This window comes from Cavia porcellus, unplaced genomic scaffold (assembly GCF_034190915.1).
Source record: "Cavia porcellus strain 051 isolate PalLab524CR breed Dunkin Hartley unplaced genomic scaffold, mCavPor4.1 scaffold_27, whole genome shotgun sequence".
NCBI lineage: Eukaryota > Metazoa > Chordata > Mammalia > Rodentia > Caviidae > Cavia > Cavia porcellus.
Genome location: NW_026947510.1, coordinates 52,446,151 through 52,464,698, shown reverse-complemented (window position 1 = coordinate 52,464,698; position 18,548 = coordinate 52,446,151). Strand labels below are relative to the sequence as shown.

The window sequence follows — 18,548 nt, the reverse complement described above, 5'->3', positions numbered from 1 at the left end:
TAAAAGAACTACTCACAGCACGGGTGAGTGAATGAATGAGCAAATTCATGCACACTACTCAGACTCTCCTTCCAAACCTTCCCACGCCAGCACTGCAGGCACGGTGGGTTCCATCCAGGAGCAAGCCGGGCACGGCCCACCCTCCCCAGCCTCCTGAGTCCCCACTGCCAGGGAGGACCCTGCCGGGAAGCAAAATGCCAGGACAGAAAAGCTTTCGAGCGCAGAAAAAGCAGCTCCCACCAAACCCTTCATTTGCCTCACTTAAAAAATTACTTCGCCAGCCTCCTCCCCAGGCCTCCTGGCTCCAAGGCGCTCTCTCAGCTCTCACCAATGTGTGGAAATAAACCAGCAGCTGCCGGCCCCTAATGACCAGGTTTACAAGGAGCTTATTGTGTCTAAAGAAACAAGACAGCAGTTGGTGTGGTGAGATATTAACATGCTTTTAACAAAGCTGGTGAAACCTTCTTTTAAACTCCGTAATACCTGCAGCCCGAATTCGGGGAAGTTCCCAGAGGCAGAGCTCCCATTGCCCGAGGTACAGACAGCCCTTGGCTCCAAGTCCCCGGGCTTTGGCGTATCCAACTGGTTGTTGATCTCCTTGGCCATGGCATCTTCTCTGTACTCCCTCTGGCCAGCTCCAAAGCCATGTCTTGGGGGAACTGAGTGGTGAGATGTCCCCTCCTCGGGTCAGCCCCAACTCCGCAGGATCTGCTGTACCCCATCTCCAGCCACCTCAGCCAGCCAGGCATTCGATCTCAGATCCCCAAATTTGTCATGGCTTCGGGCCCCTAGACCCCTCACCCAGGACCGCCCTGTGCTGTGATGTACTGTGAGTAACAGATGACTCTGGGGCAGGGAGTGGGTGAGGGAGGACTGGATTGTAGCGTCTGCTGATTCCTGGGCTGTAAATCCTCCCGCCCTCCCACTCACCTTGGAAAATCTTCGCTGGCCCCAGGACTATTTGTATCTGGAATTTCCCCCTAAAAGTCCCCATTTCCCTTCCACCCCAGCAAACACAGCACACAGACACAGGCGCACATGCATGCCTGCACCCCCTGCCTAGCCCCTTCCCCACCCCCGGACACCCCTCTGCCTCCTCCCAGGACTGTGGGAGCACTCACACACCGGCACCTGATACCCCTGTGCCCCCCGCAGGTTCCGGCCACTCTGTTCTCCTCTGTCCCCACACACCTCACCACACCACCGCACCTGTTTTCTGGCTCCTTCCACAGACTGCAGCGCTTTGACAGCAGAATGTATCCATTTCCCTCTGTGTGCCCAGCAGGAGCACGGAGCACAGCATACAGTTGGTGCCACATAAATGTTAGGGGCAGGACCGTGCTCGCATGCCTGGCACGTCCTTATGATGTAGCACGTGAGGTATCGCGCTCTTGTACATTCTGTGCTTTCTGTCTTTCTCTCCAAAGTGTGAGTCCATGAAGGGGAAGGTGAAGGAGAGAATTCCCTCCATCTCCCCAGGGCCAGGCACTTACTCAGACCTGTGTCTCTGCCACGACTTCTTGAAAAAGTCAACTAACAGGAAAGTCAGCACAGAGCGAGATGCCAGATGTCTCAGCACCTAGATCCACCTGTGCCTGAAGCCATGCAACACAGGCTTGATTACCACCAACCCGAAAGAGACACAGTGGAACTCTAGGCTGGCACTGGCAAATCAAGATCACACCCTCCTCATGGATGTCCTAATAAATGTCACCAGTAGTGACCAAGTGGTTTGGGACCACCTCCCCGTCTGTGAGCCCTGACCCTGTCATTACTCCGACCAAATCCAGGGCCTGCAGAGTTCCTGGAGCTTCCAGAGAGGCCTCACATGGCCAGACAATCCTTGGCCGCATCACCGCCATGGCCCTTGGGGACCACTGGGACCCACGTCGCGGGTAACCCATCACTACTGGATGCTAGTCCCTCGGGGCTCTTTTATCTGCCCAGCTGACCCAGCCTCCAGCCGCCATGCTTGCCCTGGGGCCCCTGGAATCTGTGTCGAAGTGTGCCCAGGAGCCGTTTCCCTCCCTCCTCTCCTCTTGCTGGATGGAAACGCGATTGTCCCCCATGGCACCCCCCCCCATCTCAGCTCACATCACCGTCTCTCTGGCCACCAGCCCAGGCCTCCCCAGCCTGCGCTCCTGAGAGCTGTTTCCAGGTCCTTCTCCCACTCCTGCCAACACCCCCACCCCACAACTCCCCCACCCTCCAGGTTGCTTGGGTCCCCCTCTTCCCCTCTCTCCCACGCCACCCTGTCACCCTTGGAGACTCCAAAACTGGCAGCCGGTGCCCCCATGCCTGGCCCTGACCTCCCTCTTCTCCCGAGGATGTCGCCTGGTGTTTTGGGTGCCACCCCCCTGGATGTTAAATGCTGGTTGTTAGGGCCTGAGATACAGCTCAGAGGTACAGCGCCTGCGTGGCAAGCGCGAAGTCATGAGTTTGATTTCTGCTACCAAATAAGCGCTGGTTATTACATGCTGAATAATTGTTGCGCCAATCAGTCCCGCCCAGGGCAGGGAATAGGGCTGAGCGCTGTTCTGGGGATCTGCAGCTCTGCCGCCCCAAGGCCCCGCCTGATCACACCTGGTCCCGCAGAGGGGAGGACAGAAGCAGCAGGTGTTTCCTGCGGGCTCCCCTCGCCCACTCTCCCCACGGCTCCCAGCAGGGTCACCTCACTCCAGGTCTGGCCTCCTGGGGCTGCCGGGCACCGAGCCGAGGGTCAGTTTCACAGACAGATCCACGAAAGGTCTGAGGGACGGACAGGTTAGAAACCTGCAGGCTCACAGCAGCTCTTCCTGCAGCGGGAAAGACAGGCAGCGTCTGGTGCGGCTCCCTGTGTCAAATCACGGCCAGACAGGGCCATCATTTAGCCTGTGACAGCCTCCTCATCAAAAGATCACACCAATAATTTCTAAAAACCAACCAATGATTTGGGCTTGTTAGGATAATTTGTGTATCATTTGCTCTTCCACTTTTAACTGGCTAGACTGTTTCTTAATATATACTTGCTGTGCGCGGAAAATAAAAGGGAATGTTCCAGCCCTGCCTCATTAGTTTGTATGACCTTTCGGGGTGCCGAACACATTGAATATCATCCCTCCCTCCACCTGAGCCACCCGCATTTCTGGTCTCAGCCTCGGGTTGGACTTACTGATAACCACGCACATGCGCACACACACGCATGCGCGCACACACACATCTACACGCACGCATGCGCCTTTCCCCCCCACTGACTGCCCCTCAGGCCCTGTCTCCCCGTGACCCAGCATCTTCACACTCACCCTGGACCCCACTCCTGGCTAAATGCCAACTGTCAACCACACTGCATCTGCACCCTGCTGGAGAAAACCCCGAATCCCAAAGGGGACCCGGAGCCAGCAATACACACACAGCATGTCACATGCCCTCTCCGGGCTCCTGGGGACATTTCACCTCATCGTCCTTCCTCATCGTCCAACCCTTCCGCCTCTCCTCTGAGGATGCTGCTTCCCACTTCACAGGGGAAATAACAGCAACCAGAAGGGACATGTCACAAGCTGTCCTGCCATGTCCACCCACAGGTGACACCTCTCTGTGCTTGTGCCCTGGACCTTGTTCCCTGTCACTTGGCTCTCACCTCTCTGTGGCCTGGCCCTTCTTCCCTTGCCACCAGAACATTCCCATGGTTGTCATCTCCCCTGACCCAAGCTGCCAAATGGGGGTGGACACTCCCTAGCAAGGTGGGGAGGGAGGTCACAAGGAGGCAGCAAAGGACGTGGGCAGCTCAGGCGGCAAGATCAGCCTGTGCAAAGATCCTGTGGTAGGAAAGGGCAGGATGTAAGAGAAGACCAAGAAGAATGGAGAAGGAAGAAGTAGGTGGGAGTGAGACAAAAGAGAGGGAGAGGGGCTGGGGATTTAGCTCAGCCGCATAAGCACCTGCCTTGCAAGCAGGCGGTCGTGAGTTCAATCCCTGGTACCGGTAAAAATGAAAAAGACAAAAAAAAAAAAAAAAAAAAAAAAAAAAGAGAGGGAGAGGGAGAGGGGGAGGGAGAGGGAGAGAGAGATTGGTCAAGGCCTCTTGAAAATGCTGAGCTTTGCCCTGAGAGCATTGGCTTGTGGCTGCACAATCAAATTTGCCTTTTCAGAGCATCTTTGTGATTACTCTATATGGAGGCAAAAGAGTGGGTGCAAAATGTCAGTGGGGAGCTGGTTTGGTGGAGGTGCTCCCACAGCAAGGCCAGGGCCAGGTGGAGAGGTGCTGTGAGGCCCCCACGGGCAGGACACAGCAAGGACAGCATGACAGTGAGGAGGAAGAGACGTGGGAGAGGATGGCCAGGCTCAGGCTCGCAGAGGGCACCCAAGCACAAAAGCTAAGCCAGGCTCGGAGCAGTGACTGTGAGTCCTGGGTGCCCAGCACAGAGCTCAGAGGAGTGGCACTGTGGCTCGGGACTCCACGTGGCCTCTCCACGCACGCGACTCCTGAAGCTCGCTTTGTACCAGAAGCCAGGATCCTAGCATGGCTGAGGCCCAGGCTCAGCCCCTGGCAGCCAGGCAGGGAAGCAGGTGTAGGTGTGGCCTTCCAGACGCAGCTGCCGCCCTTGACTGAGAGACCAGAGCAGCGCCACCTGCCAGCCGTGGGTTCCCAGGGGAGCTCTGTCCCCAATTTGTTAGGCACCTCGGGGCACTTTGGCAGGAAAGCGTCTCTAAGAGCCTCCTGGGCCCATTCCTTATAAAGACGCCTGGTTCCGAGGTGATTGAATTGAAGGAAAATGAAAGGGCTTTGCTAAGTGCTTTTCAACCACTCTGATTTGTCATTTTAACAATAGAGAGAGTTTTTTTTTATCTGCTTGGCAGCGACTTTCCAGATAGAGGAGAGAGAGGGAAATGCACGAGTGGGTAACAGGAATCGTGTGTCAGGGGTTGAGCCAGGCCTCCCATTTACACCCCCACGTGTAGGAGGTGGGAAAAAAATGCAGGAGCCCAAGGAGAATGAAAGACCAAAGCACTCAGTGATCAACCGCTCACTAGGTGCATCTGGACTCCGTAAACTTCAGGGCGGTAACCAGAAGTTCCAACACATGCTGGGAAGCTGTTTAAGAAGTCGGGAAAGTTGGTGAATTTGGTGCGGGGACAGTTTGTGTGTGAGTGGGGACCAGGGGTCCTCTTTCCAATGGGCACCACGTGACAGGAAGTACAGAAAGGACTCACTGCATTCATCCAGAATACAGGTTCTTCCCTGTAAGCTGGGTACAAGGGGCAGGTTAGATGTTCCTTACCCCAAATACTTGGGGCCGGAAGTTTGAAATCTCAGATTTTTTCTTTTGGATTTTAAAATATTTCAGATACATAATGAGACATTCTATGGGATGGGACCCAAGTCTAATGGTGAAACTCACTGCATTTCATATACATATAATCTGAAGGTGATTTGACACAACATTTTCACTGTGCCTGTTTTCACAGTGTTCCTGCACAGGTGGTCAAGGTGAAATTTTCTATTTGTCGTGTCACACTGGTGCTCAAAATGTTTTGGATTTTGGAATGTTTAGGCTTTTGAATGTTTGAATTAGAGATATTCAGCCTACGTAGTGTATGTGTGTGTGTGTGTGTGTGTGTGATGATGCTTTTGATGCTTTACAATTCCTACTTATGATATCGATGGTCCATCATAAAACCACTTCCTACTTAGGAGGGGTGGAACCTCAGGACTCTACAAGAAAATAAATGGCAAACAGATGCGGGGGATTGCCTCAGTTAGGTGACAGGAGCCAGGGTTGTAGAAAACCCCCCACTGTCTGTGACTGAACACAGACTGAGTTCATCTCCCTCTTACCCCAGAGCCCCCAAGGACCGAGTGCACCTGGTGCCATTCTGAGCACTAGATGCTCAGATTCCTCAGATGGGAAGACTGAGTCAGCTCAAGAAAGCTGGGCTGCACCAGGCAGCCTGACCACAGAACCTGCATCTGGGCCTGGCCCAGCCTCCCAGCAAGGGCTCAATTCTTTTCCATTCATCAGTGGCACCTCTGCTGGTCCCGGGGACAGGACAGTGCATGCGACAGACAAGTGTCCACTCTTGAAGCAGACACTCTGGCAACTGTAAATTAGACTCTCTTCGTGGGTTTGGATGGAGGTTGCCTTGCGGTTCATGAATTCACTCAGTGAATGTTGGTGAAGACCCGCTGGGGCCCTGGGCTTGCTGGTTTGCACCCATTTCCCAGGTGATGGAAGTATCTAGGCCTTGGTGTGGACCTTTCCTGCGTTATATCCTAGCCACAGATCAGCGAGCCTCCCTGAGCCTGTTTTCTGTCTATAAAATGAGGTGATAACAGACTCTCACAGGCCTAAGCCATAAGGAGCTGTAGTTCAAGGTGATGCAAGGAGCCAAGCCCCACAGGGATCCCCAGAGCTGTCAGGGCTGGGGGACTGACTGTCACCCCTGCAGACTCCACTGAGGACCGTGGGGCTGCCTTCTTGAGGAATCAACCTGCAGCTCTCTCACATGCAGGACGCAGGGCAACTCCCCACCAAGCTGGAGCACAGGGACAGCTGGGGAGCGTTCAACAGCCTCCTTAGCGGTGGCCCAGGCCCAGAATCAAACCTTAGCCGCTGGAATCAAACCTCAGCCGCTGCCCAGCTCAGCTAATCCTCAGAAGCCAAGACTCAGGGATGGAAGGCAGGGTTTTGAAGTCTTAGCTTTAGATCCTCTCCGCAGTGCTGCGGGTGTGTGTGTGTTTTGATCTGCCAGGCAGATGTCCAAACAGACAAAGCCATCTTTTCCTCCTCCGAGGTGAGCGGAGCTTCAGAAGAGCTAGGAGTCGGGAGGGGGCAGGGGTGCTGTGCCCTGCAAAAGACCACAGCTCACGCGCGCGCGCTCCTCTCCTTTGTTTTGCAGGGAACTTCAAAGGCCTGTGCAAGCAAATCGATCACTTCCCAGAGGATGCAGATTACGAAGCTGACACAGCAGAATATTTCCTCCGTGAGTCACACAATCGCTTACTGTCTCTCCAGGTGGTGGGTCCTGTGCTTGGCTCCTTCGGAGAGCCTATGATCAGGCCCCCTGGAGGGCCGGGTCTCTGCAAAGCAAGGAAAAGCTGGGCCTCGCTCCTTCCTTACCTCCTCCTTGGAGAGTGATGCTTCACGCGTGGTGTTCCCTCTGCCTGCAACACAGTTGCCACCTCTCCTTTGTCCAGCAAACTCCTATGCAACCTCCAGGTCTTAACTAAAGCATCACGTCCTCCAGGAAGCCCCCTGCCCCCTGCCCCCTGCACAGGTTCCCAGAGCACAGCTCTTTCCCATTCTGTGGGGTTCTGTCTGTCGAACTGGACCCTTCCTCCTTCTTGTCTATTCTAGTCCCAGCCCATCACAAGTATTTTTTAAATACATAAGGGAGAAATCCCACCAGCCAGTAACCAGAGCTTGGAACTTCCACTGGGGGGAAAAAAAACAGAAAGAGGGTTTTTTTATTATTACTATTTTCTTTTCCCACAAGTCAAATCAAAGTTAAATCCCGATGTAACAGCTGTGATCTTAAATCCACCTGAGACATATTATCAAGAGACAGCATTCTGAGGCCCCAGAGGAATTTCTCAAGCGTCAGCAAAAACTAACAAGGCTCCCTGCTCCCCAAGAAAGAGATTTCCCGGAGAGAGGCTGAGAGTCCTTGAGGCCTGAGCCCACGGAGCTGAAGGCTCTCAGGTTGGTGCGGCCTCTGTGGCTGGCTCGGGCCTCTGCTCCCCGAGGCCCCCCTCCGCCTCTCCCCCACGCAGAGTGGTTAGCGTCACCCTCGGATCGCTTTTATGAAAAATGTAGGAGGCGTTTTATTATATGGATTGCCCCTGTCTCTTTCAATAATTACTCCTCACATCAAAGCTAGAGTTCAGGTCAGCCTGGAATCTGGTTTCATTGAGAAACCCATGGAACATAAAGGCAGTCGGGAAACTGGAGAGAGAGAGGAAAGGAGCCATTTATATTTTTTTTTTTTTTGAAAGGGAAACAGTATCATACCATGCTTGTCATTTCCTTTCCCAAGACGTTGCTCTTAAATGGGATTCCCACAGGGACACGGGCTTGTCACTGTTACTGTGATTGGACCTCTCCCCAAGCCCCATCTCAGTACAGGAGACCAGCAGTGCGGTAGACATAAGTTGAGCACCTGCTGTATACAAAATCTTGTGCTCGGTGCTGGGGAGGTCAAGCGAGACAGCCCCTGGCCCCGGAGGGCACACCTGATCAGTGGGGTAGAGAAGAGGTATCGGGGGACAGCTGGACTTGGGAGATGAGGAGGAAGGCAGTGGTGGAAGCTGAGCCCCCTCCTGGTGCCACATTGCTAGGCCACAGGTGTGATAGCACGGTGATGAGGTGATGCTTTACCAGCCAGGTGGTAAGCTCCCTGGGGGAAGACATGTGTCTCATTCATTGCTGTACCCAGAATACAGCAGGTGCTTAATAAATGCATTTTGTTCAATAAAGGAAAAACAGGGATCTCCAGTGGCAGTTCCTACCTGCTGTATGCCTCAGTTTCCTCCATATTAAGTAGAAGTGAGCTCACAGCACTGGGTTCTCCATAACGGCCCAAGACAACACAGCCTTGGACTTGGGTTAACCATGCAGGGCTCCCTAGGTCTGACCAGAATTGGTGAAACTCAGCAGTGTTTCTGGAGCATCCATAACCAGGGTCAGCAAACTTTTCCCGAAAAGGACAAGATAGCAAGTGTTTGGGGCCTTTCAAAATACAGTCTCCATGCCAGCTGCTCAGCTCTGCTCAAAAGCAACCCTAGAGCCCTCAGAAATGAACACACGAGGTGGTGTTCCAGCCAGACTTTCTCCACAGGAACAGGCAGTACAGCACCGACACCGCTGGCTGATCCCGATCCATAAAGTGCTAGTGGTGAGCTAGAAAACCATACCTGCGCAAAAGCTGGTCAGCAAGAGAAAGTGGAGGATGGGCACGGTTTCTCTAGAAGGACCCCCTTCCCCACCCACTTCCTGACTCGATGCCTCTGCCCACGCACCCCCCGTACCCGGAACCATCTCATCCCAGCCCTGGGAGCTTCGCTGTCGCACTGTTTCCGGTTCACGCTCGGCAGCCCCTTGTGGCCATGAGGTGCTAGAAGGCAGAACTCTGCCCCGAGCTTTTCTGCACCCCAGTCCCCGAGCCCAGGGCTCACCCCAGAACTGGAGCCCAGCAGAGTCCCACTTTGTTGACCGAGCAAGGAAGTAACTGGGTGGGTGATAAAATGACTAAGCAAGTCACGCATGATCAGATGCCAAGAAGAGTTACGCCTGCACCAGGTGCAAGCGGAAGAGCGCCCAGGGTGGGCAAGGTGGGCGGAGCTACTCCCGGGGCGTGTCTTTGATGGAGGTGGGAGGGGCTTTCTCTGGGTGGGCGGGGCTAGCCTCTGCTGCATTCAAGTCTATCACACCCACCTGTGCATCTCACCTGTCGTACCACCCCCATCCCTGAGAGCGAACCATCTGCAGATAGAGCCATTGGACTGTTTTGTGGCACACAAGGTTAGGAGATTTGGGCTCCAAAAGCATCATTCATTCATTCCTTTCCTTCATTCGACCCAGAAATACCCTATACCTACCGTGCAGTCGTAAATAGGGAGTCGTCTGGGTGTCTATTCTGGCTGGTTGCTTCTCCAGGGAAACCCTGTTCTTTGGTTGCCCGTTCTTGCTCTTGGGTGGTGCAAGGGTCCCTGGAAAGGTGTCCACTCCAGGTGTAATCAGGCGCCTCTCTTGTGGGGGTAAGGGGTGCCTGGAGCAGGCAGTCGTAAATAGGGAGACTGTCGTGAAGATTGACTCCGGCGGCAGAAACAAGCAATGAGCAAATGCGCCCCTCTCCACCCCTGCCCTCTATCCCCGTGGGGGGGGGGGCTCAGAGTTCTGGAAGGGGGTGGGGAGTAGACAGTGACAGGGTAGGGGACAAGGTAAGAGCAAATGCCTTCAGTAGGAAGACGAGGGTGTGTTTTGGGGGGCAGAGACGAGGCCTGTCTGTCTGGCAATGTGCTCTCCAGACACAGCAGCGGGGAAGGTGACCCCGCTTGGGGTCACCCCCTCCCTGTGGCTCACCGGCAGGACTGAGGAGCAGGGCATGGAAGAGAAGGGACCCGGGGTCTGGCTGGATGGGACAGGCATCCGGAGTGGCCCCTGGGCTGAAGGCAGCAGGCTCGTCCCTGCAGCCCAGGCTCCAGCAGTGTCTGCACCACCTGGAGGGCCAGCAGGAGGACGGCCCTCCACTAACAATTGGAGGATAAATGAACGAGTGAATGGGTGAATGAATGAATGAACAGATGCTCCTGTTCCCCAGCCTCTGAGTGTTTGAGGAGCCCACAGCTTGTCCTCACTCCCGGAACCCCAGTTTTCTCACAATGCAGTGGCCATGATCAGTGACTGAGGGTGATACCTGATCTGCTGTCACTACCCTGGGTCACTGTGGCAGGCAGGCTGGTGTGGATGGTGACCACAGTGTGTCCCCACCTAGCACTGGGGCCACAGGACAGGCCTGCTGTAGTGGCTTCTGTCCCCACCCTCACAGCAAATGAGGACCACGGCAAGGTGTGGCGGCAATGACAGGCGTGTCCCCTGTGAAGTTGTGCGTCAGTGCCTGAGTCGGCACTGTGCCCTGTGTTTCCTGGTACCTATGTGCCACACAGCTCAGTGTCTGTGTCTGAGTGTTTGCACAGGAGGGCTGGGGGGGTCCCCTGCATGTCCTGTGTGTCTCCGCTGTGTGTAAGGGAGGGGAACTCCTGTGCCTTAACTGTCACAGCAGAGTCAGAAGCAGGAAAATAAGTTGGAAGAATTGGGTTCCCTTCTGAAGTCAGGTACTGCACTCCTGCCACGTGCTAGACCCCAAACCCACAGTGTCCTGCCACTCTAACCACGACTTCTGCTGGGGCAGGGGAAGAGACTGCCGCCCACACACGCGCGCGCACACACATGCAGGCCACACTTTCCCAGGATAAGAACTGAACAGAAAGGGAGAGGGGGAGAGGGCTCCAGGCACCCCTTACCCCCACAAGAGAGGCGCCTGATTACACCTGGAGTGGACACCTTTCCAGGGACCCTTGAACCACCCAAGAGCAAGAATGGGCAACCAAAGAACAGGGTTTCCCCGGAGAAGCAACCAGCCAGAATAGACACCCATCAGGGCGGGCAGGAGCAGCAAGAGGCAGGGGGTCCATGGGGGGCGCTTATCACAGGGATTCGTTTACCACCAGTGGGAGGCTGCAGGGATTCAAACCCAGCTCTGCCCCTTCCCAGCTGACCTCCATGGGCCTCAGTTTCCCCGCAATGAGTCAATGTCCACCGAGATCTTTCCTTAGTCATCCTGAGGATGGAGTGAGTTGGGCACAGGCAGCTCCTCACAAGGGCCGTGAGAACCTCAAGCCTCTGCCCGCATCAGCCTCTGCTGCTGCTGAGCAGTGAGCGGTGTGGAAGGAGGAGGTGCAAGGGGTTAAGAGTGGGGTGGGAGGCAGCAGGAAGACGAGGCTGCGAGGCTGCGTGCTGTGCTGTACGGCAGGAGGCCAGGGGGCCTCAGAGCAGCGGTGTGGCCGTGGCGGTGGCTGCAGCTTTGGGAGAACACGCCAGAGCAGGGGAAAGCAGTGCCGACACCTGAGCCCGGCAGGCTGGGGCAGGGAGCCAGGCCGCAGGCCTCAGCTTTCTTCCGAGACGGGAAGCCCTGCAGGGATGGAACCCGGGCCTTTGGGGCAAGAGCTCAACCATTCTGTGACATCCCTGTCCCTAAAGGCCACCACTGTTGACTTCTTTGATTTCACCTTCTTCCACCATCAAATTTCTCCTGTTTTTCAGTGCATTGTTTCCCACTCCTCTTCCTCCTCCTCCTCTTCTTTTCCTCTCTTTCTCTCTCTCTCTGTCTCTCTCTCTCACTCTCTCTCATCTCGTGCTCCCTGCATTTCCAAGGTCATCAGCTACACCACCCAGCGCAGCACGGAAGGTGAAGATGAATGGAGAAGGCTCCTTCCCAGCCAGCACATCTGTGATCTGTCCCGCTAGAATGGAGCAAATCTCCGACGGGATAGCATACATAAAGAGCTTAACGCTGTGCCCAGCACATAGGGAGCCTGTCCTCCACATGCTGAGTGACAGTGACAGTGAAGGAAGCTCAGGGAGCGGGTGAGGGGGCAGCCTGCCCTTGCAGGAGAGACCTGGAACGCAGGACCCCCACGGGCGGACAGTGCCGTGGGGATGCCCTGTTCCAGCCTCATCATGCACAGATCCGAGGCCGGAGAGGTGAATGCACACACTCGGGACCCTGGCGACCCAGGCACAGGCCTCCTGAACCCCTGCTTCACCACCAACTGCCACCCCACTGCACTGAGGGGCAGCACAGCTCTGGGATGGGATTTCATGGTGTGACAGGCTGGGCCCTCCTGGAGCACAAGATCTCAGCACCATTTGCAAGGGAATTTGTGTAAAGAGAGGATTTGCAAAGAACAGATGCTCGAGTCAACAGCCCCAGAGGGGAGAGGTCAGCTTATTCCTGGGCACCTACGAGGCTCTTCATCACCAGCTCGGAAAAGCCTCGGTGCCTCACTGTTGGTCCATGCTCTGCCCTCTCGGAAGCTTCCACACTCTTCCTGGGTGGTTATGGTAACCCTGGCAGGCAGACCAAGGCGGAATGTTCATTCCATCTTACAGAAAAGGAAGTGGAACCCAGGGACAGGAGATAACTGGTGTACTACAGTTTTCTCGAGCCAGTAACAGACACCGAGGCTGCCCGTGCCTGGGGTCTGAGCCTGCTCCTCATCCGTCCTGCGGTGAGCTCTTCTGTGCTCAACCCCACGTCTGGGATGCCCACACCTGGCACCTCAGCCAGCTCCCGTCTGATGCCCAGCTGCCCCCTCCACAGAGCCCCTTGAACTCTGTCCCAAACCTCGAGTTCCCTGTTGTCTCCCCTTGGTCTTACCCTTGGTCCTCGCCCAGCCTCCGAAAGTAGTTTTTCCAGCCAGCATCCGAGACTGTATCCTGGAATTCATCCCAATGCCACCTTCTTCTCTCCCCAAGTGCACCCATCAAACCTGAAGTCACCCCTAACCATCTCTCACACAGCTCCTCCCGGGCCAAGTGTCCTCACCCCTCTCACCTAGCAGATGCAGGAGCCTTCCCCTGCGCCCTGGGTGCCTAAAGCCACCTTGACTTTGGCTTCTTAAAATGCAAATCACATCACAACAGCCGGGTGCCTGCTCTGACTCCTTGAATGTTTCCTGGAGCTCTTAGGCTAGAGGAAAGCTCTTTAGCACATCCCACTGGAGTCTGGAGACCTCTAAAGACCTGTGTGGCCTGGACTGGGTGGCTTCCACTCTCGTGGGCCCAGGCCTCAGTGAGCTCCCTGGGAACCAGCCCCTTCCGGCCCTGCAGAGCTGCGCTGCTCTCTCCGGGCAATCTGCCTCCATCCACGCATCCCCATTCACCCAGCATCACCCCGCAGGGGAGCCCTCCTGATCCCACATGTGCTCAGAGGAGGTGCAGGAAGGCAGGGGGAGCCCAAATGTGGGGGAGCCCCACGCTCAGACATGCGGGCCTGAGTTCACCGACCTTGGCCAAATGGCTTAACCTTCCAGGGCTCAGCTTCAGGCCTTCGTAAGGCCATAGTTAAAATACTCCCTCCACAGGGCTGTGATGAGAAAAGGGGGGAATCCACGCACAGTGCTTAACACAGTGGAGCACCTCGGCTTTCACCTTCATGTGCCCTGTAGGTCGCTTTCTGTCACAGCACTGTTTCGTGGTTCTGTTCCCATGACATCTGTCTCCCTTATATTAGTCACTTTCCTCTCTGTGCGCAATTCCCTGACACCCTCGACTTAAAGGAGGAGAGGTTCATTTTGACTCAGGGTTTTGGTCCTTGGTCAGCTGGTTCCCAGGCAGAAATGGCATGACAGAGGGGCACAGCAGGGGGAAAGGTGATCAACTCATGCCAGCCTCAAGAGAAGGAGGGTTCAGAGGCAAGAAAATGCCCTTCTTCTGGTCACAACCCCTGTGACCGCCTCCAACCAAGCCCCACCTCCTCACAGCACATTCAGCTATGAATCACGAGGGGGTGAATCTGGGGATAATCACAGCCCCCCATCCAGTCACTTCAAAACACCTGAGGCTTGCGAGTGACAGTTCAGACCTAAAGCAACATCCCCGGTGGGAACGTAAGCTCTGTGAGGACAGGGGCCAGATCTGGTTTTGCAGTGCTGGTCTCCTGTGCCCAGCTCAGCCCCTGGAAGCAGCACTCAGTCTGTGTTTGTTCTGGGCTCACCTCTGGTCACGTACAATCGCCCTGCTCCAGACCACGAGGCCTTCCCCAGCATGGTACACTTGATCACCAGAGGCCACACTAGGGGGCCACATGTAGCCCACCAACTGATTCTGTCAGTACAGTTTTATTGGAACACCACCACACCCATTGGCTTACATATTTCTGTGGCCGTTTTCATGCAGCATCAAAGCAGAAAAATTGCCGCAGAGACCCCGTGGGAGTAAAGCCAACAACAGCCACTCACTGTCCCTTTGCAGAAAAAGTTTGTGGCTGCCTCCTCCAAGCCAAGGTGACAGCTTTAGTTGGTTGCTAAGCTTCCAGCAGGTGAATCCACATGAAGCCCTGAGAACCAGGCACAGGGCAGGGGCTCCCTGAAGTTCAGCAGGAGTTGGGGGTGCCGTGTGCTCTTTCCAAGAGACGCATCAGTGTTTGTTCATCATACAAATCGGATATTTTGTGCTCTTGGGGATAAATTTTGGCACCAAGACCACACCAACCTCCATGGGAACTCAGGACAATGTAGGGGGGAAATTGTGTTTGGACTGAAGTGGGAGGAGCCTCAAAAACGTCCAGAGTGGCTGTCTCCCTACACCCTGCCCCTGTGTAGCGCAGATATCTCTCCATGTGATCTTTACAGCAGTGCCTCTTACACTTTCATATGCACACAAATCTTGCTATGGGCACCTTGTTGAGATGCAGTTTCCAATCCTGTAGATGTGGGGTGGCCCTGAGGCTTGCATTTCTCACCGGCCCTCTGGGCTGCTGTTCCGTGGACCACACTAGGACAGATAAGGCCCTGCTGGGAACTGGCATTGTTATTACTGCTCCATTCTACAGAGTGGGAAACTGAGGCTCAGGCAGGTAATGAGCCTGTCCAAGGGTCCACAGTAAGTGACAAAGCCTGGGCTCTAGCTCAGGTGTGACCAATTCCCAAGTGCCTTTTTAGTCTGTGACACAATGCAGCCAGAAAGCCCTCTCTCGAGACCCACTCCACCCCAGAGATGCCCACTCACTTTTAACGAGCTTCCTTCCCAGCCTGGAATGAGCCTCACATGGTGCATCCTCCTGGGCACAGTGCTGTGTTCTGGCTGCCCCATCATCTGGGCAGAGTGGCCTCTCCCAAGAGAGACTGGACCAGGCATGGAGGTACACACCTGTAATGCTAGCATGCGGCAGTAGAGACAGGAGAATGGCAAATCTGAGCCCTGCCTGGGCAACTTACTGACTTGGGGAGACCCTGTCTCAGAAGCCTTGAGTTCAATGCCTAATCCCATAAAAAGAAGGAGGAGGAGGACGAGGAGGAGGAGAAGGGGAAGAGAAGGAGGAGGTGTAAGAAGGAGGAGGAGGAGGAGGAGGAGGAGGAGGAGGAGGAGGAGGAGGAGGAGGAAAAGGGGGTGGCTTGGAATTAGCTATGCTGGCCACAGAGGCTTCTGTTCATATCCCCATGGCCGCCACCATGTAGAGGACACGGGAAGCTGTTTCCTGCTTTCTGAAGCAGTTCTATGCCCTCCACACTGTCCTATGCCGTCTGCACCACAGCCGTCCTCTCCTCACCTCCCTCCATCTCGTCGCACACATCTCCTGCACACGTGTGCACACACACGCCTGCACGCACAGCACCCAGCCCAGCCCCACCCCTGCTGCTCACAGGAAGGCTGGGCTGGGCCTCCAGTTCCCACAGCTGAAGGGGCTGAGTGGGAGCACAGCTGGGTCCGCCCCAGGCGGCACACGGAACCGGAAGTCCTCCCTCTGCTCTGTTCCCAAAGCAGCCACTACTGACTGCCCTTAGAAGTCACACCGTGCCCTCTTTCTTCCTTAATGCTTGCATATGCCAGCTGGTCAGAAACTATATCTATATGCAGAGGGCAGGATGATGGAAAACCAGAGAGGACGAGGCACCTGGCTTCCCTGCACAGCAAGTGATTGGTGCAGTGGAGACCCAAATCCAGCTCTCCAGTTCTGTCAGCACCCTTCCTAGGATCCTGGGAGGCCACACAGAAGAGTACAGAAGTTGGTCTGGATTTGAACCCTGGATCTCTAGCTGGGTGGCTAGGAGATGCTTCTTTATCTCTGTATCTCGCTTGTCTTGTCTCTAAATCAGGGCAAAAATAACCCACATCTTGAGAGCTGTTAGATGATGAAATTATTACGCAATGCATGAGGAGGGAACTCCAGCAGACATGGGGTGGGAGCCTGACAAATATCCTCTCCATTTTCCTGGGTCTTCCGTGAGATCTCACCACCCCCACACACTTGTAACTTTAGTGACTGTTAGTGGTGCACCTGTGTGCCCAGCCTGCAGGGACCCTGCATGCGCGGGCCGTGTACCTGGGCTGGCTCTCAGGTTCAGGCTAAAGGCACTGTTTAAATAACTTGCAGGGAGAGAGCGTTCCTCTTGAATCTCAGTAGGGGGCATCCCTGGCCCCGTGTGGCTCAGACAGCAGCGTGAACCCCCACCCACCCACTCACATCCTCAGCTTTGCTCCAGCTTCAGAATCTGCAGCCAGCTTTAGCCCCACCCTTCTCTACGCCCTCTCCTCCCACAACCTCATCCATTCATCCAACAGCAGGAGCAGCCAGGAGCGGTGGTCCATGCCTGCAATCCCAGCCCGTGAGAGGCTGAGGCAGGAGCGTAGATGCTGCTACACATAGAGGGTGGTGTCAGAGGGTTCTGTCACAGAAAGCTGCCTAAATTCTTCTTAGAAAGTAGAAAGTGGACTCCTTGCCAATCCTTTTGGACAGTTCTGCCTCCCAAAGGGGGGTGGAACAGAAGAGATAGGAGGAGCCCCTACGTCTAGTGCTTGTGCCCCTAAAATGCCTCCCAACGAATCCCTAGGCTTGGCCACAGAGCCCCAGGACTAACAGGACTCCACTCCCTTAGAAGTGACACAAACTACCAAAACTGTCCCTGCCTGGCCGCAGCTGCCCCAGAGGAACAGAGCCAGCAGGGTCCCTGCACTCCTCCCACACAGCCTTTGTGGACTTGGCAGAGAGAAACTATGTTACCGCGCAGACACTTTGCGGAGGTCCCCACTCGGGCCCTCCTTCCGAGACAGCTCTCCCCAGCACCCCAAGCTCTCCGGCTAGCTGTCTTCCCCTCTGCCTTCTCCTTGCCCCCTTCCCGCAATGCAGGTGGACACCCTAACCAGCATCCCTTTTCCTTAAAACACTCTTCTCCTAGCCAGGCATGTTGAGGTCCTGTAATCTTAAAACCCTGGAAAGCTGAGGCAGGAAGATCACAAGTTAGAGCCCAGCCTGGGTAATTTAGCAACATAGCAAGTCTGTCTCGAAATCTAAATAAATAAAGAAGTGACTGGGAGTGGAGGGTTTGCTCAGTGCAAAAGCCCTGGGGTCAGTCCTCAATACTGCAACACAAAAAAGAGCCTTTTGCCCGCTGGGGAGGCTGCTTGGTGACAGAGCACTTGCTTTGCATGTACGAGGCCCTAGATTCCACCCTCTGCCCCATAAAAAAAATAAAATTAAACTAAAGGTGTGGTGCAGGAGTATAATCCCAGCACTCAGGAGGCTGAGGCATGAGAATTACTTCAAGTTCAAGGCCAGCCTGGGTTACACAGAGAGTTCAAACCCAGCCTAAGTAAGCTACATAGCAAAACCTTGTCTCAAAAACAAAAAAAAATTATTTTCTCTCCTACCCCAATTATCAGTCCCTTCCTCTTGTCCTGAATTGGATTTTGGTTTCCACTTCCTCTTTTCCTTGCATTGTACCCACTTCCTACCCCATCTGGACCACTTTTCTCTTAATGATAAGCTTGTGTTGAGGCTTACTGTGTCCTTGGGTTAAATAAAAATAGGAGGGGCCGGGCATTTAGCTCAGCAGCATAAGTGCTTGCCTTGCAAGTGGGTAGTCATGAGTTCGATCCCCAGTACCCAAAAAAAACAAAAAAATATGAAAAGAAAAAGCCTCCGCGCTTGCCTCGTGGGACCTGGGGTTTATGACAGAAACACACAGAAAGACATGTATGTATTATAACGCCAATCAATTATTGTGCGAGGAACTTTTTTCAATAACTGCATTTCATCTGCCTTGACTCATTTTATCCTCACAGCAATCTTAGGAGGCTGCTTTACAAAAGAGGAAAGTGAGGAACAGAGATATAAGAAAACCTTTCCAAACTTAAATGGCAAATAAATGCTAAGGCCAAATTTAAATCCGAGCCCGGTGGTCCCACCTGACCACTTCTCCATGCACCTAAGTGCCCCAAACCATGAAGCAAATCGCTAATAACATTGCATAAGGAAGTCAGGCAAGGTTTCACAGAGGAGATTTTGAGATGGGT

General features: G+C 54.6%; 1 protein-coding gene across 2 annotated transcripts in view; it reads left to right on the top strand.

The window, feature by feature from the left end:
- The window catches only part of Cacng2 (calcium voltage-gated channel auxiliary subunit gamma 2), a 105,789-nt gene that overhangs the window by 81,820 nt on the left and 5,421 nt on the right, over positions 1-18,548 (top strand). For both annotated transcript variants that reach the window (XM_023565318.2, XM_003470463.5), the window contains one exon: positions 6,874-6,957. In XM_023565318.2, the coding sequence (XP_023421086.1) occupies positions 6,874-6,957 (84 nt within the window). The remainder of the gene's footprint in view (positions 1-6,873; positions 6,958-18,548) is intronic.